Raw genomic sequence first — 27903 nt, 5'->3', positions numbered from 1 at the left:
AAGTTTCTAGTATTAAAACTTCAAATTTCTTTGGCGGGTTTCATTGACACATCCTTGGACTTTCACAAATTTTAATTTTATTCTTTTTACTAAGGAAAAGTGGCAGTCTTGTTGTGTATAAATGTAAAATATTAATACTATAATCCAGAAAATTCAGAGTAGACATTTTGGAAAGCAAAACAAACATAAGATATATTGTCAGTCCGTGCAGTTGTGGTAAGCTGACTTTGACGATTGAACGCACATGGTGAATCGTTAACATCAACAATAACAGAGCTCGTGTCCTGTTTACAAAAAATTGTGTACATAACACGAGTATGATGGATTTGCTATACTCTGTACACAACACTTAGCTTGGAATGACGATACTTGTGAAGGAGTTTTGCTTTCTAACATTTCTATTATGAATAAAATTATTTTTCTGAATTAAGTTTTAATATTTCTCATTAATACACAAAAAGATTGCCACTTTTTTTAAGGAATACGAATAAAGGTAAAATTATGATGTGTCAATCAAACCCGCCAAAAAAAATCGAAGTTTTAATAACTTTTAAATGAAATATTATCAAATGTTATATTTAATGATTTTTTTGTGTGAAATGATAATAGAATATGTAATTCATAATATTATACAGAAAATATTAACTTCAAATCTGTGTCCAAGTACCTTTAATGATTTTTTTTTTTTTTTACAAAAGTTGAACTCAAATAAGACGTGGAGGGTTATTAAAATATAAGCAAGTGTAGAATTTTACATAATACCCTTCAGTCTCTAATGTGATGAATATGAAAAAGATATAATCTAAATTGATAATAGGCGAAAAATCAAGGTTATTTATCAAGATATACGAAAAGGGGGGTGACGGTCGAATTTGTGCAATCATGCATGGAGGAAACGACCTAGTCCCGACATAACATACTATACTTTGCAGGTATGCCTACCAAAAGAGAAAGTAAGCAAGGATGGCATCGGTAAGAATCATTTCATATTTTCAGATAAATGAATTAACCACTTAATAATATTTCTTATTCTTAAATCTTTGACAAAAAGTTTAACAACCTAATAATCATCTGGTTAGAAAAAATGTACTTTCGATTTAACATATATATACTCCCCGTCAATGAAAACGCAACACTCTACTTTTAGGGTGAAAAATTATATACGGGATATAACTATGTACCAAACAAGTTAGGACATCTTTTACTTTGCCAAATTAGTTATTTAATGGTTGAATGGTTTTTTATACCATTACCGGAAGTTGCTTTTTTAACCCTCTGAACAGATAACATTGAAATAAAACATCCCCCCTTCCGACAAATTAATCAAAACATGCTAGTCCCAGTGGCGGATTTAAGGGGGGCGCACCCTGCGCGCGCCCCCCCTAAGATTGTCAAAGTTAGAGTAAATCAAATATGTCTACTTGGTAGACCTCATTTTAACCCTTCAAAATCTCTAGAATCCAGGAGCTTCCGGGGGCGAAGCCCCCTGGACCCCCACCAGGGCTTTGGTAGACCTCATTTTAACCCTTCAAAATCTCTAGAATCCAGGTGCTTCCGGGGGCTTCGCCCCCTGGGCCCCCACCAGGGCTGGACCCACTGGGGGCCTCAAGGCGGCCCCAAGACCCCTTGCCTATTTTGGCGCCCCCCTAACTCCAAATCCTGGATCCGCGCCTGAGTCCGCCATGTACAACATTAATGTAGGCAGTCCGATTTCTACCATGTCTTAGGTTTATTAATGTCTTTATTTGAGCGAAATAAATATTCTTGGGCATGTTTAATTGCCTGTTGTTCAGATACAGCGGTCGAATTTTCTCTAACTTGGCGTAGTGTAGTAACTCTTGGACTTCCGGTCAAGAAACTGTTATTTATGCTATTGAAACACATGAGTCTGAAGAGTGTTTAAATAGTGTTCATTTGCATCTGCATCTCTTTTTTTCTTTATTTTGAGAATCTCCACCATTAGCAACGAAAATCAGTCATTTTTAGGAAATATAGGCATCACATCCGGTAAAGAAAGAAGAATTTTTTTCCCGGGCTTATTACTTATGATAAACAGCTATAAAACCTTGAAAACCCAAAATATTGTTAAAGATTTTGTTAAAAATTCAAAAATTTGATTTCTGCTAAGAGGGCTAAAAAGCAACTTCCGGTAGAGGAAAGAAATTCATTCAACCGTTAAATAACTGATTTGGCAAAGTAAAAGATGTCCTACCTTTTTTGGTACGTATAGTTATAACCCGTGTATACTTTTCACCCTAAAATTAGAGTGTTGCGTTTTCATTGACGGGGAGTATATAATACTTTCAAAGAATGTGACTCTCATCAGCCACGTACCTCAAATCACTTGACTCGACACTAATCTAGTGTTTCGGCGGTGTGATATATACGAGGTTTAAGATTTTGATAGTATATTAATTAGCTGCAAATCCGCCATCATCAGGAGCCTATTTGCACATCTGTTAAACAGATTGTTAAATTAGTTAGGAGAGAAGCATATTACTCAGATTTTTAATGTGTTTAATGACACAATAGGTTTTTCTTGGAGGATTGTATTGCAATCCTTATATTTTTTGAATATGCTGATATGTTAATTATTTTATACATCGATTTTATTAGCGAATATCGCATACAAAATGGGGTTCCTGACTTAGAACCCATCGCATATTCAATTATTTCTTTATATATATTTGCAAATTCAAATATATTAAATCTGAGTAAATAAATTTGGTCTGTTGTGGGCTTGGCTTAGACTGAGAATTTCCCTAAAAGCCGTATCAACAGCAGCCATAAGCTTGTTACATCACAGCTGACCAGCAAGTACTCACAAGATAACACGAGGACGGAGAGATTAAATCTACTCCATAAAATATACAAAAAGTAATTGATGCTGCAAATTACCCTTACATCTCAAGAAGGCCTATTACATTTCAAAAAGGCACTTACTTAAATGTAGTCATTTTTATTGATTATAATTTTAATCATTTATTGTGCATGCATAACTTGAGCACAAGTTTATGGACATCTCAGAATTCACATTGAAGAATGAACTTCTGCGACCACACAACGAGAAATTGCTGGTCAGCTGTTCTCACACCGCCGAAACACTAGATTAGTGTCGAGTCAAGTGATTTGAGGATGAGAGTCACTTTCTTTGAAAAAAAACGTGCACCACCTTCCCCTTTATTATCAGAAAAAAATCAGGTACGTACTGTAACTAGATTTCACTGTCATAGACAACAACGTCTGCTCGGTTTGCATCGCTCCCCATAAATATATGTATATATGTATAAATATTTCCATTTCTAATTTTTTTCTCTGTGATAACTTTGGGAGTATATTTTTGATAATTCTGCCGGCGTGTAAATTAGGCAGGTCGATAGGTCAGCAGCTAAGGAGGCCTAATATGCATGCAAATCTCGTGCGCACCTGTCTCTCTGTCTGACGCTAAGGAAGCCAAATATGCATGTAAATCTCGTGCGGCTGCCTTTGTGTTTGACGTCAGTATGCGAGGACTATTGAAATTGGCATGGAAGCCCTCGTGTAATTTATTAAGGAATCACTGTCTAGTTTTGAGAGTATGCCAGGGCATCAACAATAGTTGGAAACATGGGATAATTTGCATAACGGGCGAAGCCTGGGATAATTTGCATAACTGGCGAAGCCCGTTATGCAGATTATCCCATGTTTCCCACTATTGTTGATGCCCTGGCATACTCTCAAAACTAGACAGTGATTCCTTATATTTCCATTTCATTGTGGAGTAAAATTGTAGACTTAGACATTAAGAATGTAGACTAATCGATTTAAATTACAGTCAATTCTCGAATTATCGCCATTCGATTCATCGCCATTTTCGCAATACCGCCATGATTTCCCAAGAACGTTTTTCCTGCTATATAAAATTCTCTTTACAACGCCAAATTCGCATACCGCCATCCGCCACCCTGTTTTCAAAACAAACGTCCATTTTTAAGTGTCAATTATCTCGATATACCGCCACAGGTGCGTGCGGTCAGTGAAGCGCGGCTAATTGGTTGACGCTATCCCTGTTGTAAAGCATGCAAAGCCAGACAAGGTACACGCAATTAAATAATAAAATTAGAATTAAATGAACAAATAATTTTAATATGAACTGTTGCAATGATTTTGTTCTGTTGTTTTGTTAAAAAATCATTTAGTCACAGCTTCGCCACGAAAGCAGTAGTTGTGAAAGTATGCCGAATACGATATTATTTTGATGATCTCTGCTTTAAACAATGCAAAGTTTGCTTAAAAATTAATAAACGGTATAAATTGTGAACGTTTCACTAACAATATACATAAAAAATAAATTTATTCAAGAATCCATTTTACGTACTGTCAGCAATATATCACGAAGATCGACCCAGCAAGTTTTTTTTTTTTTCAATATCAGACGTGCCGATTTACATGTACATAGATGCACATGTACTTGTCTTTATTTCATAACTGCATATTTTGTTTAAAAAAAATTGTACATAAAAAATTACTTGAAGTATTTTAAGATTTAGAAATATGTTTTATATACATGTACATGTAATTATAAGAACAGAAACGTTTTATGGTATTTCTAACAACGGTAACTCTATTTCTTGTTTCCTAAAAGATGGGAAATTCAAATCATCGCCAAATTCGTTATACCGCCATGATTTCTAAGTTACAAAAGGTGGCGGTTTATCGAGAATTAACTGTACACGAGGGCTTCCATGCCAATTTTACCTATCGCCCTGCCTAATTTACACGCCGGCAGAATTATCAAAAATATACTCCCAAAACTTACAAAGAGTTATCACAGAGAAAAAAAAAATTAGAAATGGAAATATATTCGATTAGTCTACATTTTTAATGTCTAAGTCTACAATTTTACTTCACAATGAAATGGAAATATAAGGAATCGCTGTCTAGTTTTGAGAGTATGCCAGGGCATCAACAATAGTGGGAAACATGGGATAATCTGCATACTCTCAAAACAAGACAGTGATTCCTTAAATAATTTATGGGGAGCGTTGCGGACCGAAAACCCTTGGCTAGCGAAGATGAGACAACAAATGTAAAATGAGTCAAGGTTCTTTACTAATTGCTGATTCTCTAGAGATTGCACGGAATTTGTCTTTATCCCCTTCGGACACAGTCTATATTTGTTTAATTGGGATCTTGTCGGTTCTCAGATCACTGGCAATCTACCGTAAGTATTAGCGGTCACGCGCGCGGTGGGACAAATAGAGAGGCAGAAGTGAGGCTTGTAGCACGTGGATTGGCGGAATCAAGAGCAAATAAATATAAGGAATGGTTAGATTGTTTCAGAAGGCGTTTTTGCAAATTATCACTCAAGTCAATCGATTGATCATGAAATCGAAAAAAAGACAGTTATTCCTTAAATCTATGTTTCAGAACCGTAAACTATACTTAACACTGAATTTCTGAAAAACAATAATTTGCGATAACAAAACATAGACTATCTGATGGTCCGTGTAACACTTAAGAATTCAAATTTCTAAAATGATTTTGAGTTTTAGAATGTTAACATATTAGTTCAAATACCCAATTTAAAAAAAAATCAACCTGTTTTCGTATATTGAATTTTAATATTTTAGTTTAAAAATCTAAAATTTCAAATTTCCAAATAGGTTTTAGAATCATAATTTATTAGATTTTTACCTTCCATGTTTAAAATTCAAATTTCCCAAAACGATTTTTGGATTTTAAACTTTTGTGATAAGGCATTATTCTTAATTGTCTGAATTTAATTCCTTTAAAGTTTCAAGAGTGGCCAATTCTTCTTTTTGAATGTAGCAAATACCCCAGTATCCTGTAGAAGTGCAATATTTAAGGTTTTGTAATTTCAATCTTCACCTTGTAATGAGGTTATAGTCAAAAGGTAACTTTTTCTTCAAAAACCTGTTTTCAAGGTATCTTCTTACAATTTCATATATCAGAGTGTCTCTTTGACCTGATGATAACTCTATCACAAGGTCAAATGATAAATTCATCATCAAGTCAAATGGGTCAAAGGATAAATTTATCATCAGATCAAATGATAAATTTATCATCAGGCCAAAGTTTTAATTTATCATCAGGTCAAGGGATAAATTTATCATCAGGTCAAAGTGACCCTCTGATATGATTTATAATAAATTGAGTTTCTTAACTCTTAAACCAATTCATATATGTCCTCTAGATGTGGAATTTATATATATAAATAAGGTTTAAGAATTTAAAATTTCACCCTGGTTGAAAAGAAAAACTTTCATATATTTAAAAAAATGTTAACCCTTGAGTTTTATCTACATGTACATTTAAAAAGAAATCTTTACTCGGAAGAAAAATCTTTTTTCATATGCACATTTTTTTTTACCATATCACAAATATTGAAAAATCTTATATCTCAGATAAAACCCGGAACACGAGTCGTCAGGGGTCCGGACTGGGCCTCCAAAAAGCAGGATAATGGAGAAGGCTTCCTGGGGACTATAATATTTGTCCCCAAGTCTGGAACCAACGACAGTACGGTGACCGTGATCTGGGACTCTGGGCGGGAGCTCCGGTACAGGGCGGGGCACGATGGAAAGTACGACCTGAGAGTGTTCGACACGGCTCCTGTTGGTATGTGAGCACTCTGACTTTTATACTTTTTAAAAATTTTTCTTCACAGATTTTCTCCCTGAGCAGACATCTTTGTAATTGTTGTATACTCAGGCGCAATTAAAATTACTTTTGTTTGCCTCTACTAAGTTGGGAAAATATATACTAAGATATTTGATATCAATTTCAACATTCAGATCATTGTGTTACAAGGTGAAATGCTAGTAAACACAAATACATGCTCATTTAAATACAAGTGAACATTTTTTTTTGAAAAAGAACAAAGCACGTATTACAACATTCCACAGCGACCAGCTACATGTAAAATCAATCAGATTTAAATAATGCGAAGGGTTTATATACTTCACTTCTCACAAAGGAGATAGAGGAAGTAATTTTTATCAGGTGTCTTCAGCTAATTATAAAGTTTTGCAATATCTGGCATTTTTTTATAGTATTATCATTTTTATCAGGCATCGTTCACGATCATATCGTCTGTAATGCTTGTAATGACACACCAGTAAAAGGAATTAGATGGATGTGCACAGATTGTGAGGATTTAGACCTTTGTAACCTTTGTTACATGGATGACAAGCACGACACAAAACATGGGTTTGTTCGGATTGATACGCAGAACTCCGGCGCGTAAGTAGCTTTATGGCTTCGAATATATCAAATGCAGCCAAAATGATTTCTTTTCTTTATTAATTTTATCATCATTTTACAAACAGCTTGACAGTTTGCTTGATGGGCCATGCTAAAATTTTGTGTGCTGGTTATCATTTTACTCATCGATTGGATCAATGAAATCAATACTAATTTGCATATGAAACTCGGAATACAACAATACCCTGATAATACTGGCCAATCACATTGAACGATTGTTTATCAGTACGGCATTTGTATTCAGCAGCAACACGTGGTCAGTCAAAGCCCATTTTCTGTCCTCAAAAAAGCATGTGATATATTTGCTGTGATTTGACCGGATGAGTTTTTAAATACGTATAAGAAATTTAAAGAATGGACTTAGTAAGGCTACTTTGCTTCTATTATTATTAATTATAGGAAGTAAAACTTGCTTTTTTCGTTCACGTGTAAGTGTTGTTTATTCAACGCGATTGGTCAGTATTGTCAGTGGTATTGCTGGGTTCCGTGTTTTATATGCAAAGTATTATTGATTCCATTGAATTCAAAGATCCAATCGATGAGTAAAATGATAATCAGCATGTAAAATTTTTGCACGCCCTATCAAGCAAACTGTCACGCTGTTAGTAAAGCAATAATACATGTACTATCAAGTTTGGAAAGAGAAATCCATGTTGGAGTTACCGGTCGACAGGTTATGCTTATTACTTCATGGCATCTGATTCTAACTCTGTTGTTTTTGAGCTCCGTGTTTCTTTTTTCTTTCATTTTATTTTCTTTCGATGGACTATTCGTTATGTAATACTTATTTAAAAGAACAGTTACCTCTTCATCAAGCTGTATATTGCTGTATCTGGTCCTCTTGAAGTTAAAGTAAGAATTAGTGTTAACCATAAACGTTTTTGACATAAAATTGTTTTACTAGATCATATATAACATTCTAAGGCTCATTCAGTCCCATGACTTATTTATAGAGTGACATTGAAAGTAAACTTACCTATAAAAAAACAGAGATAGGATCATGTGCAACGGAGGAGCAAGTATCCCCTGCTGATCGGTCCCATCGTCATAATCAGACAGCCGGAAAATCCGTAGACAATAAAGAGTGAAAATACTAGTAATATTCATAATTAACTTTACATTTTGTTAGTACGAAATATCTTACATTTTCTTGGCTTTTTCACGATTTTGATATTTCACGTACCAGGAAACGTAAGATTTGGCGCCATAACGAAAACTGGAAATTTCGCCGTTCCCAACCTGAATAGATTTTCGATAGCCTACTTGTGAACCGCAATAAATGCCGAAATCAGAAATAATCAATAGCACAATACATCTAGTTCTTAACAATATAGTTTGAAAAGAAAACCAGACTTCCGAGATTTTATGGGCTCTCGACAGACTGATAAATTGTGTTCATCGGATTGTATATTTTATGAATGAACAATAGAGATTATGTTGACATGTACTCAAAGTAAAATTGATAACTTTTAAGTTTGACATTTAATTCGGTTTGCAAGTTAAAATCAACCCGATTGGAGGTTTGGATTTCAAGTTTTCGTAAAAGCGTCGGTTCAACGTTTTCCTTGAACATTAAAACTTTTGAAATATCAAAATTGATTAAAAAAGCCCGGAAAATGTCGGACTAGCATTTTGTAAGAGAACTGAAAATACTGTTGTTATAGCTGTTTGTAATAAGCAAAAGTAAGCGCAAACATTTTAATGTATTTCGCATTGATATAAAGATGTTTTTATCTGATAATTGAACAGCTTCCCCGTGCCTCCTAGGATCAGTAGTAAAAGTTTAGAGGCTTATGGACTATTTCCAGAGGCCGAGGTGATAAGAGGACCACACTGGAAATGGGAAAATGATGACGGTAATACAAAACTAGACACTGTCTCAAAAAGTAATACTCGCACACAAATGCGTGTCTCTAAAATACAAAAGCCATAATGGGACATGATGATTCTCAAAAAGTATAAAAGTAAACCGAGATCTCGATTTATACAATCCGTTCTCTCGGATTGACAATCTGTTATAACGAATTACTAATTCGTTCCCTCAAATTACACAATCCGTTATCTCGGATTGCAATTAATTCTCTCAGTTTAGACAATTCGTTCCCTCGGAATGTAAATCATGAGGTCCTAAAGTTTCTGTGACTTTCCTGTTACCTATTAATTGGTAACATGTAGTGTAATGGGGCCTAATATTTTCCTATAGCATCTCATCTCGTTACTCACAATACTCTTCTCTAGCTCTGATCAGTGAGAGTCCTGGTTTCACAGGTATATAGGAAGACCGACATAGCAAGGGAGCACATTAGCTGGATCTTTGATTGCAGAGTGATTTCTATGTCTCGTCAGATGGTTTGTAATTTCGCAAATGCTATAGTTGTTTGTGCAATCCTTGCTATAATTCCTGTTTCGTCCCAGAACCAACACCAGGAGCGTTACATGTATCAATGCTTACAAGAAGGATATGGAGATAACGAACAGTATTCAATCTCAAAGTCCATGAAACAAAACAAAATAAGAGCAAAGCAAACACGGACCTCCGAAACATCAGAGGTGAGATCTGGTGGTATGGAGGATTAAGCATCCCCTGATGACCGGTCACATCTGCAGTGTGCTCCTTGTCATGATCAAAAAATAACAAAAAAAATCCGTCATCAATTCAGTTTAATTTAATTTAAATAATGGACTAATAATAAGCACGAAAAACGTCAGTCAGCATTTGACTCCATGATAAATTGTATTTGCTGACCATAGGAACATATGAAATGATAACTTTTAAAAAAGGCTGATTTTCAATAATATGCCTCGTTTTAGAAATTTTTCATACGGAGAGCAAGCTCTTGTGTATCGAATCAACTGAGATATATACACTCCGTATGCAGGTGATGAAGGTATATTACTGCATAAGTATATCATATAGCTTCGTTGTTAGACTACCCTTTACGTTTTTTCAAGTAAAATATCCAAGTATGAAACAGATATGTCAGACTTTGTGATATCTTTTATCTCAATCTCACCAGGATATATCGTATCGACGAAGGAAAGGAAATTACCATTTTTAATTGACAATACGTCGTCGATATATCTAAATGTCGAGTTGAAGGCCACAGCAAGTGTTTTCTTCTTTTCACGCATAAAATATCGCACAAATTCTGCTTCATATAAATATTAAAATAGATCCGCTAAAAACGGAGCGCAATTGGTACCCATGGGATTTCCAATAGAATGTTGGAATACCTGGTCACCAAAAACCACAAAGATATTGTCAATCAGAAACTCAAGCATCTCTTAAAGCACTTGTGTGTGCAATCAGAATGTGTTTTATCAAAATAATTTTGCAAATGACCAATGACCAGGTAAGTAAATTTACGAATTCCATTTATCGGAAAAAGCAGCTGTCAATGATATCAAAAAGCCCGTACTTTAATTTATCGTAGGGAATGGTTGTATATTAAGTTGAGAAGTCGTAAGTTTTTAAGCTGTTGATTTTGGTAAAATATTGTGATTTCAAATTGTCCAATTTGAATTTTTGAGTATCCACATCTGATTTACACCACATCGTGAATATATTGTTGTACACAGTACTCCTGAAGTTTTTCCTTCACTTCTGTCAATATCTTAGTGAGGAGTAACGAAAAAGGCTTGATTGAACATTTACCAAGTCTTATATGATTCAGAAATATTCCCCTGATCTTGACCTTTGAGATGACGTCTTGAGCGCTTTTGTTCATAAGCTTTTTTTTGCACTTATCTCCATGCCATATGCAGAGACTACTTGGTCAAGGCGATTCACCAAGCTGGTTAGCTCAGCCACTTTCTCTGCAATGCATGTCATCAGTGAATTGTAGGTTTGTGACGTTTTTCTTCCGATGGAGAATGTGCCTTTGTGACAGACCTGGGGTAATGGTAATGTGTAATGGTAATGCATTGTAATCATTACATTTTTTCAAAGTAATGGGGTGTAATGGATCCATCTTTCAATTACAAGTAATTGTAATGTAATGCATTACTTTTAAAAAATGTCTGTAATGACCAATTACTTTTCAATTACATTTCAATTACATTTTATATATTAGACTCTTTTTATTTTTTTAATCTGAAACAAATAAATATCACTGAGAAGTTACTATTATTTTTAATGTTAGAGTCTTAAAATTAAAATCCTATATCCTACAATATTTTTTATATTATTAAATGGTAATTTATAGACAAACTAAATAATTCTTTTAATAGAAATCTTGACAATTAAGACAATTGTAAAATCAATTGAAGAGAACCAGAGAAAAATATTTAAGAAATCATCAGGTTTTAAAGAAAGATACAAAAAAGTGATATAAATACAGGTATAGTGAGATTTAGTTAAATTAAGATACAAATTATATTTTTCTACTTTTTTCCCCTTTTCAATCTGGTAAAATGGACCTGGTAAACATGATACAAGATCAGTATGATTTATTGTAGAGAAACTAAGGCCAAATATAAATATAGACTGATATATTGACCATCATTCACTTTTCGGTAGCTTATTAAGGCCTCAGAATTTAAATCCTTCTTGTATCCAAGTACTTGTAATTATCACTTTTGGTTGTGTTTAATTTATGGTTTCATTGATTATACATATTAAGCTAATTAGAAGTGCTAATTAATTCATTAAGTTTTTAATACTCCTTATACATTTATAGCATTATCTGTTAATTAAATATTAGTTTACATAAAACATCTAGTAGGAAATGTTCAATAAATCATCTAGTACCGGGTATTAAAAAAACAAAAACAATAGAGAAACTAACATCAGATATTAAACAAAACCATAACATTGAAAGTGTTCTGATCCACTTTCTTCGTCAATGTAGATTGGATTGGTAAACTACATGAACATGATTCATGAATCCAAAATCCCAATACCTCTCTGATTTATAGATCTGAGGGAAAACATATTATCGAGCAAAAAGTGTGAAATTATAAAATAGGTATAAATTGTGTGGAGATACGTTTTGTGTTTTTCTCTAATAAAATGTAATGTGTAATGTAATTCATTACTTTAACAAAGTAATTGTAATTTATTAATTACTTTACTTAATGTGAGTAATGGTAATTGTAATTGTAATGATAAAAATTCCAAAGTAATGGTAATGTAATGAATTACATTTCAAAGTAATTGACCCCAGGTCTGCTTTGTGATCATCAAGAGCATTTTCCATAATCCTTTCAAGAAAGATGTTTAAAAAGGAGGAGAGAAAGCAGAAAGCTCGAAATACTAGTATAAGAAAAAATATTTTATAAATGTTAGTTTTTATTAACGGGGACTAAAGAGGTTATCCTTTTCATGAAATCTTTAAATGTACACAGTGGCAAATGCATGTATTTTTTAGAGACCCTATAGATGTGCAATAAGAATTTCAAATTAATGTTTTCATGTACCTTGTTGGCAATTGATAATTATTTAAAATAACAACCATTTTCTACATTCATCTTCTTAATTTCTCAATAGTCAATTCTTCCTTTGAATATTATTAATCTATTTATAAAGCAGTGCAATAAGGGTATGCTATTTTTCATTTCCGCCCTGTTGTTTTCAAAACCCAGACAGAATGTATGATTCCGTATATGGAATAAGAGATTCATTGCCCAAATAATCAAGCATTTTATGCTCAAATTGATACAAATTCATATTGTTAATTATGATGGAGAGAATATTGAGGGGCAATTACTTTCCTTTGGGTATTACTTTTTAAGACAGTAATATATTTTTATATCCAATCTTTTTTCAACTGTTTCCGAAACAGAAACACTTTATTGTTTTGCAGTTGAATACAAAGATATTTTACTTCAATACCTACCGGTTTACCTTTAAAATAAATATGAACCATATTTGCCTCTTTTTGAAAAAGTGAAAAAAGAAAATAATAACGTTTATCTAACAGGTGGTGAGGGTAAAGTGGGTAAAATACAACAGGTGGTGACGTGGGATGACAAGTACCACCGTGGAGGGGTAAAGGTGTTGTGGAGGCACGACACGTTACTGAGTGATTACCGGGTAGGGGGCGAGGGGTGCGTCGACGTCATCTACAAAAGGTCAAAGGAGGTTGGAAGCGGAGGGAAATATTACCCAGAACACATCCCTGTTGTTGGTAGGGTATAATAATTATATAATCTCAGATTCATTTATTTGAATGACATGTCAGCTACTAAATTGCCAGAGAGTTTCTCTTGTTTTTAGGAAATGTTTCTTATACTTAAAAAATATATATAACTTTTTTGAAACCTTGGATTACTATTACATATCTTCAGTAATTCGTAGCATTATGTTGTGGTACATTTTGGAAAGTGATTGACCCAATTCAGAGTTCTCTCATTCAAGTCTTAGTTTATGTGACTGGTTCTTTTTTCTTAAGATATAAACAAACCTGGAATTATTCTCCTTAAACCTGGAGACAAAGTTAGAGTGAACTTGACAATGAAAGATTTTAAGAAATTACAGGATAATCCAATGTATGGTGAATGGGAGGATGAAATGGAAAAGGTTTATATTAACAATAAAAAATAAATACAATTAGAAAATTAAACTGAAAAAAATGTTAATGTGTTATTTTATTCCTGCATATTCAATTTCCATGAACCTCATTACAAAATATTATGATTCACAAAATGCAGATATTTATGCATTTTTAGTGCATTGGGGAACTAGGCACCATTGTACAGACTTTGTTTGGAGGGAAGACATGTCGAGTACAGTATGTCGATAGCAGAATCTGGACCATGAACAGAGCAGCATTGACCAGGGTTTGTACATGATACCAAGCACATAATTAATACATAATAAATAGAAATTATGATTCTGCAATTGCAGTCCAAGAATCAACTTTGATATTTTCCCACTCTTTTTAGATAAAGTAATGTAATGCTCCATCATCTTCTTATTTTTCCTTTGAAATATTCTTCAAGGAATAGGTTTTTCAGCCATATTTTCTATGATCAGATCCACACATTTTCACAAGGAGAAGCTGTAACAGTCCTCTCTGATTATAATGCTGTCAGAGACTTGCAGGACGGGCATGGGGGCTGGAACGATGACATGAAACCGGCAAGTAGCTAGGATTAGTACTGAATATTGTATTCTTTAACAGTTTTATTGTCATACATATCTTGTGAAATAACGATTATACCCGGTATTTGAACAATAATATACAATTATGGATTCTTTTGGTGTTGAATGTGGTTTGTACGGAAGCCCGTTGGTGCCACGTACGAAATATATTTTATCTGGCGGCCGCCACTTATTATTTGGAGACCGCCAGATAATTATGTGGCGGTCGCCACTTATTATTTGGCGGCCGCCACTTATATATCTGGCGGCCGACACTTAATATATGGCGGCCGCCACATAATTTTTATGGCGGCCGCTATATAACATCTGGCGGCCGCCACATATTTTTCTGGCGGCCGCCACTTATTATTTGGCGGACACCAAATATTTATCCGGCGGCCGCCACCTATATATCTGGCGGCCGCTACATAATATTTTGCGGCTGCTACATAATGTATATGACGGCTGCCAGATAACACCTGGCTTCCTGACGCGCGTGCATGTTTTAATGTGTGGTTAAAGAGGTGGATTCAGTGTAAAAATTATAATAGCAACATCAATTAACCAAACTTGTAAGAGATTTATTAAGAACCAACACTCCAATCCACACTTCTAGTAGATATGTTTTTGCATAGAGCAGATTAATATTTGATTTGAATTATGCAAGTATTTGTAGAGTGTTTCGATTATTAAGAAGCCTCATCAGGGGTCACGGACATAAATCATGGTGTTTGCTGTAAGCTATGATTGGTTAAAAATTGAATAAAGTTTTGCTTTTTGGATTTCCAAGAATGGTTTTCCAAAATTTCAGAATTCGTTTTTTATCATTTACTTTTTTAACAATAAGCAGAGGTTGTGTCAACATCCATCTTCCTAACCCAATAACACTCACCTTTTGCAAAATAATTTATGTGGCGGCCGCCATATAAATTATTTGGCGGCCGCCAGATATATAAGTGGCGGCCGCCAATTAATAAGTAGCGGCCGCCAGATATATATGTGGCGGCCGCCAAATAATAAGTAGCGGCCGCCAGATATATATGTGGCGGCCGCCAAATAATAAGTGGCGGCCGCCAGATAAAATATTTTTCATACGTGGCACCAACGGGCTTCCGTAGGTTTGTTATTCATCAGAAAAATATTCATATTGACCGAGGCGAAGCCGACTTTTGTGAATAGGATCTCAGCGCTAAGACTTTACTTATGGTATCTGACATCAGTTTTTTGTTTGTTGAGTCAGTAGCTCCTGATGATTAATTAATGAACCAATACCTGACCAGGCCCCAAGACCATAAACTGAGAATAAACTTCAGTTAAAATTCTGATTTTTAATAGGTTGTGATTCATAATACTTACAATAATAAAAAAAATATAGGTTTATAGAATATTCCAGTCTAAACATATGGTAAAATTATGGTTTTGTTATCAAAATTATTTCGAAAGTTATATTAATTTGAAATTTTGACCTAAGTCTGTTCTGTTTATGGTCTTCGGACCAGGTCCGTATAAATACGAGTAGACCGAATTCAGAAGTCAATAACCGTTTTATTAAAGGATCAGGAATTTTACAACACTTTCGTTCTGTATCTGTATTGTTACATCACAGTAACCCGTAGGGCTTTAACGTGAAGCTATCTAGCTTGATTTGATTTATTTGATCTTTTCACACTCATTTTCATTATTGATAAACAAATCTGTCGGGAGAAGCTCAGGACTGAATTTATACTGGAAAGAATCTGGTCAACTAATACCTGACGAGGTCCGTATAGTCACGAGTAGACCTCATCAAAAGTCAATAACTGCTTTGTTAAATGATAACGAATTTGACAACAGTTTTCACAAATTTAATTTCTTCAACAAATGTAAACAGTTGTAAACATATCACATATGTTATATTTAAACTCAACATTACTAAAAGACCAGCTCAGAAGACATTAATAAAAGAACAGTTCACTGAATACTATTTTTTTTTCTTTTTCACAATGTAGTATCGGTAACATTGTTGTTAATGGTAATTTGTCCGAAATCGGTTATGTTTGGTAAAGCCATTAATATGGCATTGAATTAGATGTACAAGTAATGTTCTGGACTGATTTACTACCATTAATTTGATCATGAGACTTTTCATACTCATTTTCCTTAATTAACAAATCTGTCGGGAGAAGCTTTCTGAATTTAAACTTGAAAGAATCTGGTCAAATAATTCATCATCAAAGTCTTCAGACATAAATTCCAGGCCTGGGGGCCATAAAACTTAGATAAGCTCACTTTTGATCTCGATCTCATTTTTCTCTAAGGAAAATATAGTACTTATGGTATCTGACATCAGTTTTTTTTTTGTTTGTTGAGTCAGTAGATCCCGATGATTAATAAAATATATTTGAAAATTTATATGATACACGTATTACATTAAATATTTTTGTGATTTTTATCATCCGATCTCAGACATTGTCACGTAATAGAGTAACACTATAAAAGTCACCTGAATAAGTTTTAAGGCTGGATTCCGCCTTGTGTCCTGTTATGGCCATTATATGCCTGAATGGAAAATGTGCCTTATCCAAAATGTTAACTGCTGTTGCACGTAAGGTATGGTTTGTGTATCTCCTTGCAGACTTGGGGCGAATTACATTGTAAAGTAATGCATTACATTATCATTACTTCAACAATTTGGGCATTAAATTACCATTACCATTACTCTATTTTCTTAAAGTAATGCATTACATTACCATTACTTTAGGAGGAGACTCCTTGATAGGTTCGCTTTTTCACTGATTTTGGCCATCAAACCACCCAAAGTATTGTGGTCTAAAGGAACTTTAGTGTACCAAATAGCTAGCATCCTTCAAAATTTTCTTTGGGCGTTTAAAAATTGCTGCACATTTGGGGTTCCTATTTTTTGTGAAGCATTAAGGTTTTCACTAGGAACATATGATCATCTGGAATATGAGATGGGCATAAATTAATATGACTTTGTTTTCTTCCAGATTTGTGAGAATACTCATTATAAACAGTATACTCATTATAAATATTAAAATATTAATTAGAATTATTACCTGGTTTAGCATACATTCTTCCTTCAGCTGTGTTTCTGTCATTTTGATGATTCTTTGTCAGCTCGTCCTTGACCATGTAGATGTAAACATTTTCTCTGCCGTCCCTGGTTGCTGCAAAATCTCCCACCTTTAAATCTCTCATGTTTTCAAGCCCGCGTCGCCCAAAATAAATCATACGGTCCACAAAAACCTTTTCTAGAAGCTTAATACACTGTATTGTCATTTATGTCAAAATATTCCAGCATTTTACGAAGATCACCAGATTCAATCGCCGGGTAGTGTTCAAATCCCCCTCTGCCTTCACGTTTCAGAAACTCTCTTTGATTCTTTCAATTCATGTACATTCAAAATATCTAGACCATTAGTAGTTGTCTGAAGAAATCTGTTTAGAACGTGTCGTTTAGCTATGAAACATTTCTCTTTATACTTTTCACCATTTTCTTGTCGAACTTCTGGATAAAATTTTGAAGATACTGAATTCAAGGACGATAAATCTAACTCTTCAAATTCCTCCTTCCCGGCCTTTAGTTCTCAGATACGATCTGAAAAGTTTTACAGGTGATGCAGGGGCGTAGCAACAGGGGGGGGGGCTTGCCCCCCCACTTTTTTTCCCAACCTTACTTATACTATAGGAAATGTTAATTGAAAACCTGGTTGCCCCCCCCCCCCCACTTTTAGTGATGTACCGAAAATGAAGTATTAGAATTGGTACTGAAAGTAGTTGGCACTGAAAAAAAGTTAGCCTTATCATTTAATACCAAATGAACTATTGTAACAGAAACAAGAGGTATTGTGAGCAATGAGCTTACTAAATGATACCCCCATCTCACATATTGTTATACTGAGAAAGTCCATGTTTTGCTGTGGCTGGAAAACCCTAAATACGTGTCGGGTCAAAAAGTAAAATAGGATGTGCACAATGGCAATATGTAATAAAGATTCTGTGAAAGTTTCAATAAATTTCATCTTGTGGTATACCGGTATAAGAGGAGTTGCGGATAAGAGATGGGTACGCCAAAGAGTAACAGACAGACGGGCGTACAGATGGAGGGACATACCGATTACTATATACCCTCCCGCTTTTCAAGTGGGGGGTATAATAAATCAAAAGCAAAAATGCAATTGTTTAAATGATAAAATAGGTATTTATAATTTTACAATGTATATGTATGGATGTAACAAATGAAATTTTGTCACACAAATGAAACGAAAGCAAAAATGCAATTGCTTTAATAATTTAAGTACTTAAATACATAAACCTAAATGGAAAAGTAATGTATAGTATTCATACTCCAGGTTCTTGGAGCAAATGGTCGTATTGTAAATATAGAAATTGATGGAGATATGCATGTGAGATTTCGAGATGGAACGTGGGTTTTCAGTCCGGTTTGTATTATGCCGCTACAGAACCAAGACGAAGCAAATGAATTACCCTCTATTCCAGCCAAAAAACACAGTGAATCGGAAACCAAAACCATACAGAGAGGTAAGAGTAGAAATTGTAAATTATTATTGAATGACGTACTATTTTTTTCCCACGTTAGAAAAACATTTTATGTCGCAGTTTGACACTTCTACATGATTTTAAAATGACTAATGCTATCTAAGTAAATTTTAAGAATGAACTAACAAAATTTATAATTTTATATTTCCTGTGGAAATCTTTCTTAAATAAGCAATAAAATCAGAGCCCTTTAAATAACAATTTTAATTAAAATTTCATATTTAATATCAGAGCTTTATTGATAAAGATTTTTATATTAAAATTTTAAACTGTTCTTGACAATATGAGTTACACATACACGAGAATGGCCTTTTTCCCATTGAAAACTAGTATATTTAAAACTACATGTAGTTATTAAATATAAAATTTATGTATAATTGTCCCTTTCTTGTCATAATTATATGGCAGAATAAATAGCCAGAATATTTGCTGCGGTAAAGATATGGTAGAATCTGTTGTGATAAAGAAACGGAAGTCTCTAGCTATAGAATGTTTGTTGGGATAAAGTGCTAGCCGGATAAAGATGTGATAGAATCAGTAACTTGCATATTTCTTGTGATACAGATATGACAGAATATGTAGCTATAAAATGTTTGTTGCAATAAAGATATGACAAAACCTCTAGCTAGAACGTTTGTTGTGATACAGATATGGCAGAATCTATAGCTAGAATGTTTGAAGATTTAAAACGGGAACAGGCAGACCACACTATGAGCACTGCTGGCTTTGTACAGTCTGCTGGTGCAAATGACCTTCAAACTTTGAAAGATATTATCAAGAAGCACCCAAATGTGGTAAGTAGATTACAGAAACAAAATGATAAATGGGTAATCTCAGCAAATATATTATTTGTTGGTATAATTGGTCGTCTAAATAGGCATTTACGTTCTTTATTAGGTGGATAAAACACATGATGGAAGAACTGCTCTACAGGTTGCATGTTATGAAGGTCATATGGATGCTGTAAAGTTCCTACTGGACAGTAAGGCTGATCCTAATCTAAAAGACGCGGAGGGTGACAGCCCACTACATTACAGTGCTTTTGGGTAATAAGTGATCTTTTAAATGATAGGTAAAATACTGTGTTTTGAAAGTGTCAATACATGCTTCAATACTCTTCAGTTGAACAGACGTATTCCAAGTAGTATTAAGATAGAATCAGGAAAACAGAGTTCGAACTTTATATAATTTGCTGAATCTCTGAACACATTATATTACCATCCCTATTTAAAACAATGAGAGGGAATAAATTTTTTCTTAGAAGTACAAAAATAGATATTCATTTTCATGAGTTAACGATTTATAACGTGTTCTGGCTTTTGATGATAAACTAATCAAATAACTGGTGTCAGAAATGAAGCTGAACCAATGAAAGAACTCTTGAAGAAAGGTGCCAAAGTAAATGTTGTCAACGAGAAGAAACACACACCTCTACATATATCAGTTGGTCAGTACAGTCAGGAGTGTGTCAAAGTACTCCTGGCGCACAAAGCCAACCCCTCCCTTAAGGTAGGTCAAATCAACTGTGAGAACAACAGCACTAAACTGAAATATATGGTCCATCTAGTTTAGCAGTGACAGTGAATATGCTTGTGAAACAACATGAAATTGGAACATTTTGTCTTCAGATTCTAGTTACAGGTCCCAATTTAATTATTCTCTGTTGAAATCTATGAGGAAAAATATAGCACCAATAGTCTGTATTCCTTTTTCATCAAGAACACGAATAGCTTTTTTGAAAATAAAGTTGACTTGTGTAGCTTACCAAATACATAAATTTTGCTTGAAAACTTATTACAACTACAAAATTACTATATAATGACAGTATCGATGTTCTAATACATCAAATATATCGAGGAATATAAATCTTTATTCTTTAGGATAGTGATGGAGACACGGCAATGCATGATGCAATAAGTCAGAAAGGTGACCAGTCTGACATTTTAAAACATGTTCTTGGAAGTCCACACGCCAATTTCAAGGAAACAAATGCAAACGATTTCAACGTTCTACAATGGGCTGTTGTGAATAATTCAAGAGTGTTCGTAATTAAGTCATTTATACAGTTGAAATAGAAAAATAATCTTTTGAAAATTTTATGGTTTATCCATACAAAAAATGAGTTTTTACAATCATCAGACACTACTTGTATATCAAATTTAACTTTGAACTACTGTTTATAAATTACTAGTAATAGAATAAAGAATGATTTTTAATTTTATTGGTTTCGGTTTGGGTGTGGTTGTTAATACGGCAATCAAGAATAAAATTTTAATTATATTTTTTCTTAGGGCTGTAGATATTATCTTGAACAAAAATACCAAGATTGTTAACGACAAGATGAACGAGGATTTCACAGCTCTTCATATTGCGGCTGTTAATGGTTACGTTGAGATAACCAGTACTCTAATTCAAAAAGTGAGTATACACATTCGTAACCTTTGCAGATGTAAATGTCGGTCATATGGCATGATGTTGATAGAGTAATTCCCTGACTGGTCGCAATATCTCCATGTGACAAAAAATTGAGTTCTACTTTTCAAAGATCTTTAAATACGAGTGTTGACAATAAATTAGTGCTGATACTGTTATAAAGTCTTTGATACGAGTAAAAGTTCATAAATTACAAACTAATACTAGTATTTTTATTGTCCCCGCTTTCAATGAAAGTGGGAGATATTAATTTGGGTCTGTCTGTCTGTCCGATTTTGATTTTGAGGTCCAAAGGTTAAGGTCATAAATCAACAGATTCTGTCTGTTTTAGCACTTTTGTTTTCGCGCGATATCTCGAGAATCCTTTGAGCTTTTGCAATGAAATTTTACATAACAACTTCCTGTGGCCTAAAGTAGACCTCCTATTGATTTTGAGGTCAAAAGGTCAAAGTTCAAGGTCGTAAACACGGACCTCCAAAATTTCACAGGTGGAATCAGGTGCCATGCAGGAGTAGGTATCCCTTGCCGACCGGCCACACCCACCATGTGCTCCTTGTCATGATTGGAAATAACGGGAAAATCTGCCGTCAATTGGCCTAGCAATTAGTATATAAAACGGCAAGCAGCATATGATTCAATTATAAATTGTATTTGCTGACAACTTTCATATTCAGACTAGATGCATATATGTTATTCAAACAAACAAGTCAAAGCATTTCTAAAACTTGCCTTAAATATTTTTAGTTGTTCTTAAGAATTAAACAATTTGTCAAGAAGGCTTTGAGTAAAATACTAAACACATTTACTCATATGTCACTGAGAAAAATTGCTTCATAATTTTTCCAAAACTATCAATAATAAATAATTTTAAACTCTTTCTTTTAACCAGTTTGTAAACTGAAATGTCATAAACTACGATATTGTAACAAAACATTTTAAGTTTTTATTAGTTGTATATCCTGACGTCTTGTGTCTTTAAGTTCTGTCAGTTAGTTATTAAGTTATTTGTTAAACGAAAATCCTTGAGCAAGTCGATCATTTGACTTGTGCTTTCTTTTCACTACAAATCATCTTTCTTAGGGTCAATGTGATGTGAATGCCAGAGATAAAGATGAAAGAACACCTTTAATGATCAGTGTAGCACAAGGTCATAAAAGAACAGCGGAGGTTCTAATAGCAGCTAGTGAGTAACGACTATAGTTATTGTCAAACTTTTACTGAAGAAATGAGATGTAGACTGAAATCCGGTATAGTATGTATTGAAATGATATCTATTGATATATAAACAAGATGTTTAAAACATTGATGTTTTTTACACAATTTAAAGTTACATACTCATAGGTTGTCAAAAGCGATTAACTCCTTTTCTGTACATACGTGAGATATATGTTACCTTAACAATACAAATCCATATGTTCTACATTATTTTTATGACAATGAAACTCTTGATTTGCATTGTCAATGATAGTCAATAAATACAAAAATTAAGTAACCGAAATAAGTTCAATGATTTAAAAGATGAAAAGGATCCCCGAGAATTTTTGATACCGAGGTATATGGTTTATCAATGATTGATTGATTGTATACTGTTTAACGTCCCTCTCCAGAATATTTCACTGATATGGAGACGTCACCATTGCCGGTGAAGGGCTGCAAATTTAGGCCTATGCTCGGCACTTACGGCCTTTGAGCAGGGAGGGATCTTTATGTAGGGGTATGGGATGATAAAGTAGATTACCGACTTTTGCCATTATGTAATATGGCTTCGTCTTGAGAATATTTTTGTATTGATTTTGAATATTTTGAATTTTGCAGGTTGTGATGTTAATGCACAGGACAGTTATGGTAACACAGCTTTACATATAGCTCAAATAAAGAACTATTTTCCAATGGTATGAAGTGTAGATAATTATTTAGATTGCGATTAAGATTAAGTATTATGAGGTAATTTTTTAAAAAATTTAAACCCTTCTTACTTTGACATTTTGATCATTGATTAAATCAAGTATTTGGTGTTTTAAAAGTTTGATCGTGGTATGCCTAAGAATTCTTAAATTATAATGTCTTCAAAGATCCACTGTAAGGATTCACAAATTGTCAACCAAATGTTTGTATAAACAGCAATTCAGTTCACATGGTATATTATTATGTAATTTTTATATAAAATAACCACTTAGTCTCTCTCTCTTATGATCAACGAACAGATGCGACTGTGTGTATTATTTAATCATTCAACAAATAACCAAGTCCTATACAGTAATGTTGTTCCTAATTAAGGAAACCCACATATGACTGTTTTGTCAATCGTTTTCACAATTGCGATACAAACATTCAACTCTTAATAAACAGTTTTTAGACTGAATTATCTGAGGACTTAGATTGTAAACATTCTAAAACTATGAAAAGGATACAAAGGAGTTGCCCGGTTTCAAAATATTGTAGTTTTTTTTAGTATGTTTACGAACTCGAAGCACAAATCTTGCTAAAAAAAACAAGATGAACTTTTTCAAAATCTGGTCCCTTGTGGGAACTCAAATCTTTGTAAACCGTAACCTAGAACACTACATAGGTATTGAAAGCTTTTCTTATAATCAACGAAGCAATAGTAAAGCCCTTTTTTAGTAGAAAAAAATTGCTTCTGCAGAGCCTAACTTTGGTTGAAACGAAATTTCATTTGAAGATACACGGAATATAAGCTTTCGATTCTATATTGAAACAAACAATTTACGTAGACAACTAATAATACATCTCTCTGTGATTATTTAGATCGTAAGAATCACTTTTGTTAATGCATAAACTGTTTAAATATTTTTGAATTCTGTAAAGTATATTCATTAAAGATCAAATCTATGTGACGCAATTTCTCCAATTTAAGATGGTCAATGACTTTCAGTAGGCCGTGTCTTTCTGGACAACGTTGATGAAACAATTGTATATTAGCTTATCCTAGAGAGTTTACACCTTATTTTCTTTATTCATATCTCACACGTATATATTCAAGATGCCCATGACGAAAGAACTTTCCTGTGTTTAAGTTTTCTTATTTATTTATTTTGTAGCTTTTGGAAACAAAACAAGAAGACGAAAAAAACGTTGGTATAGAAATCTTTTGTACTTTACTTGAAGCCAAGGCAGATATTCACATTAAAAACAAAGAGAAGAAATCCCCTCTGGATTTGGCTGATGAAAGTACTAAACAGTTTATGATTCAGTAAGCATATAAAAAAGTTTTAAAAAGCGATTACAGATCTAAAAGAAACCTGTAAATAATACAAATCTAGGAACGAGGCTTCAAACACATTTCTGTAACTTGTAGACTTGTATACAAGTAATCAAGCGCCTAGAAGCAATGAGCTTCCTTAACAACTGTCACACTCGCTGAGAGCCTTGGGTATAGATTAGGTAGATGAAATAACCCTTAGTCAAATTATATAATTTAATAGAAAAAAGAAAAGTAAAAGCCTAAAAATTGGCATAAAACGTGTCACTCAAACTACAACCCAAGGCTGTTTTTGCTTATCATAAGACCACAATAATGAATAAACAGCATCTATGAAATATAAGCTTTAAAAGGGAAGATTGAAATCCCTGTAATATCAACTTATATATCAGTAGTCTACATTTTTTGATAATGAATTATGAGGATAACGAATAGCATTCAATCTCAAAAGACTATTTAAACGTTACAAATCAGGAACAGAGCAAAAACGGACTTTAAAAAACATACTAGGTGGGATAGGGTAACATGGACGAATAACCATCCCTTTACAACTGCTAACACCTGCCATACTAGTATGCCCCTTGTCACGGTCGTAAACAGAAAAATCCCTTAAGATTTCTGTGTGTATTGAAACAACTTGGAAACATAAAAAAACATATGCAGGTTATAAGAGTTTAAGAAGTTTACGATAGAAGTTGAAGTTGTTTGTACATTTATATATGAAGATTTAGTTGTTAGGTTATCATTAATGTCTTTTTGTAATATATTCCCCAAATATGAAAAAATAAATGTGTCAGGCTCTGTGCTATGAAATTGTTCGTACTTGAAGCATGGTCTCGAGTGTTGAATAATTTGGTAGACATCAATATCATATACAGGTGATGAAATGAAATCAAAATTGATCAAATTAAACCAAAAAGAAGATTAATAAAACAAAAATACCACTTGAACGTAAAGAAAGGTGAATTCAGTACATATTTTAAAAGGAGTTCTCCACTGCTGAAGGAGAATATATTTTAAAAATTCTAAATTCTACATCGATCAAAAAGGACTGAAGATGTTTGTCCATAAATGCATTAAATAAGTTTGAAAAAATGTCTGACTGGTATTATTTTTTTTTACGTGATTATTTTTAAAATTTATCAGATTATCTAAAAATGTTAATACCGCCACACTTGCCACCACAAAGAGAGGCATTGGTATTCCTCTGAACTGGGAGCACATGGGATCAGAAAGTTTCAAAAGAGTTACTCTCTCCCCGGATGCTGGTGGTATGATGCAGAAGGAGTATGAAATGGTTGCACAGAAGTTCAAGAAAACATTAGGACAAGTTACGATATTGCAAATAGACAGAGTTCAAAATATGCTGTATTGGGCACACTATCAATTGTAAGTCACTAATATATACCATACATAATATTTTTCTAAGGACTTCTTGTTTAAATTCAGATTTATAGACTATAACTGTATAGAAAAGAACGAATTGCATAAAAAAAATTTCTTGTACCCACCTTTATTATTTTTTCTAAGCATGCGAAGACATCTCGAAGGTAAACATGGAGGTATTGGTTGTTCCAATGAGAGGGACCTTTTTCACGGCACTCTACCAAAGATAGTAAATGTCATCTGCAAAGACAACTTTGATTTTCGTCTGGGAGGTGATAGAGTTGGGGCTCTATTAGGGCAAGGCGTATATTTTGCCATGGACGCCAAGTACTCTGATTTGTATGCAACACCAGATGAACAAAGGTACAAGTACATGTTTCTAGCCAAAGTTCTGTGTGGAAAATGGTGCGTTGGGAATGGAACGTATAAAAGACCACCTTCTGTTGATCCTTCTAGAGAAGATTCAGAACTTTATGACTCATGTGTAGATAATCTGGATACTCCAAGAATCGTCTGTGTATTTGATAAGAATCAATATTATCCTCACTATGTGATCAAATACAAATAAGATTTTATTGAACACTTTTATCACAGCTTTACATACAACAAATAGTCTGAAAACCTGTATATCGTAACAATTTTCTCTCAGTGATTATCTGTATATAAGAATAAAATGAAAACTATACCCAAAAAAATATAAAATAAGAGAATGTGAATATTGATGATTTCGTGGTCATGTTCTGGCAACATTTCAAAATATGCGTACAAATTTTTATTATTTTCCAGTTTGGTTTTGAATTTTTATTATCATAAAAACGTGTGAATTTTTTAATCTTTGTAGTGCATACAGTAATCATTCAATGTTTTATTAATATAAATTTAAAATTTGAAGAATCACATTGAAAAGGTACAGTGTAATGACTATATGTTCCTGCAATTTGTACTTGTTTTCCTTGCTGTAGTGTAGTTTAATAAAACTTATTACAAAAGATTTCAGTTGTGTGGTGTTAGTATTAACAAAATTTAAAAAATCCCAAAATTCAATTTAGAATTTCAATTTCATTATTTTTTTTTACCAGAACGAATATTTATCAAGAATACCGCAGAGTATTTGGTATATATTTTTTAACCTAATTTCATTGCAAATGATGCAAATATTAAATTTAAGAATATGCATCAATTAAAATACTTTTTTGGTGTTTGAAATTCTACCCTTCTGAAAGCATCCTTATTATTCTATACAAATATTTTTCACTTTAAATTCCATTTTTGTGCAACTTCGAATAAAAAATTAAAAACTACCCGGTGAAACTTATTCATTTTATACGAAAGCCGGATAGGCTTATTTCTGAAAAGATAAAAAAATATTTAACTCGTTATAACGAGTTAATTATCTCGTTATAACGACTTAGTTATCTCGTTATAACGAGATAGTATCTCGTTATAACGAGTTAATTATCGCGTTATAACGAGTTAATTATCTCGTTATAACGACTTAGTTTTATCTCGTTATTACGAATTACTTATCTCTTTATAACGAGTTAGTATGACGACTTAGTTTTCTCGTTATAACAAGTTAATTAACTCGTTATAACGAATTAGATATCTCGTTATAACGAGTTAATTATCTCCTTATAACGAGTTAGTTATCTCGTTATAACGACTTAGTTATCTCGTTATAACGACTTAGTTATCTCGTTATAACGAGTTAGTTATCTCGTTATGACGACTTAGTTATCTCGTTATTTCGAGTTAGTTATCTCGTTATATCGACTTAGTTATCTCGTTATAACGACTTAGTTATCTTGTTATAACGAGTTAATTATCTTGTTATAACGAATTAATTATCTCGTTATAACGAATTAATTTACTAGTAATAAGGAGTTAATTAACTCGTTATAACGAGTTAATTAACTCGATATAACGAGTTAGTTATGAATCAAAAATGGCTGTA

The 27903-nt window shown here is 33.4% G+C and overlaps 1 protein-coding gene across 1 annotated transcript; it reads left to right on the top strand.

Moving 5' to 3' along the window:
• Positions 1–855: 855 nt before the first annotated feature.
• Positions 856–26591, top strand: LOC134239518 (E3 ubiquitin-protein ligase MIB2-like). Its single transcript, XM_062721692.1, has 19 exons — positions 856–972; positions 6408–6621; positions 7074–7245; positions 9016–9122; positions 13188–13394; positions 13659–13786; positions 13936–14046; positions 14243–14347; positions 18703–18892; positions 19559–19704; positions 19808–19956; positions 20263–20419; positions 20791–20951; positions 21202–21328; positions 22424–22526; positions 23159–23235; positions 24403–24554; positions 25710–25952; positions 26094–26591. Exons 1-19 carry the CDS (start codon positions 964–966, stop codon positions 26515–26517), a joined length of 2982 nt encoding a protein of 993 aa, XP_062577676.1. The 5' UTR covers positions 856–963; the 3' UTR covers positions 26518–26591.
• Positions 26592–27903: the final 1312 nt, after the last annotated feature.

Source organism: Saccostrea cucullata, unplaced genomic scaffold (assembly GCF_032062105.1).
Source record: "Saccostrea cucullata isolate Sc308-1 unplaced genomic scaffold, CSIRO_AGI_Scuc_v1 ctg3096, whole genome shotgun sequence".
In the NCBI taxonomy this organism is placed as follows: domain Eukaryota; kingdom Metazoa; phylum Mollusca; class Bivalvia; order Ostreida; family Ostreidae; genus Saccostrea; species Saccostrea cuccullata.
Note: the sequence above shows the minus strand (reverse complement) of the source record. Positions and strands in the feature narration are given on the sequence as shown.

Bases quoted from the DNA above. Each gene is read 5' to 3' on its own strand.
- LOC134239518 (XM_062721692.1), top strand. The intron at 13,395-13,658 runs GTAGGGTATAAT...TTTTTTCTTAAG, and splicing joins AGAACACATCCCTGTTGTTG to ATATAAACAAACCTGGAATT. The intron at 14,348-18,702 runs GCAAGTAGCTAG...TTCATACTCCAG, and splicing joins GGAACGATGACATGAAACCG to GTTCTTGGAGCAAATGGTCG.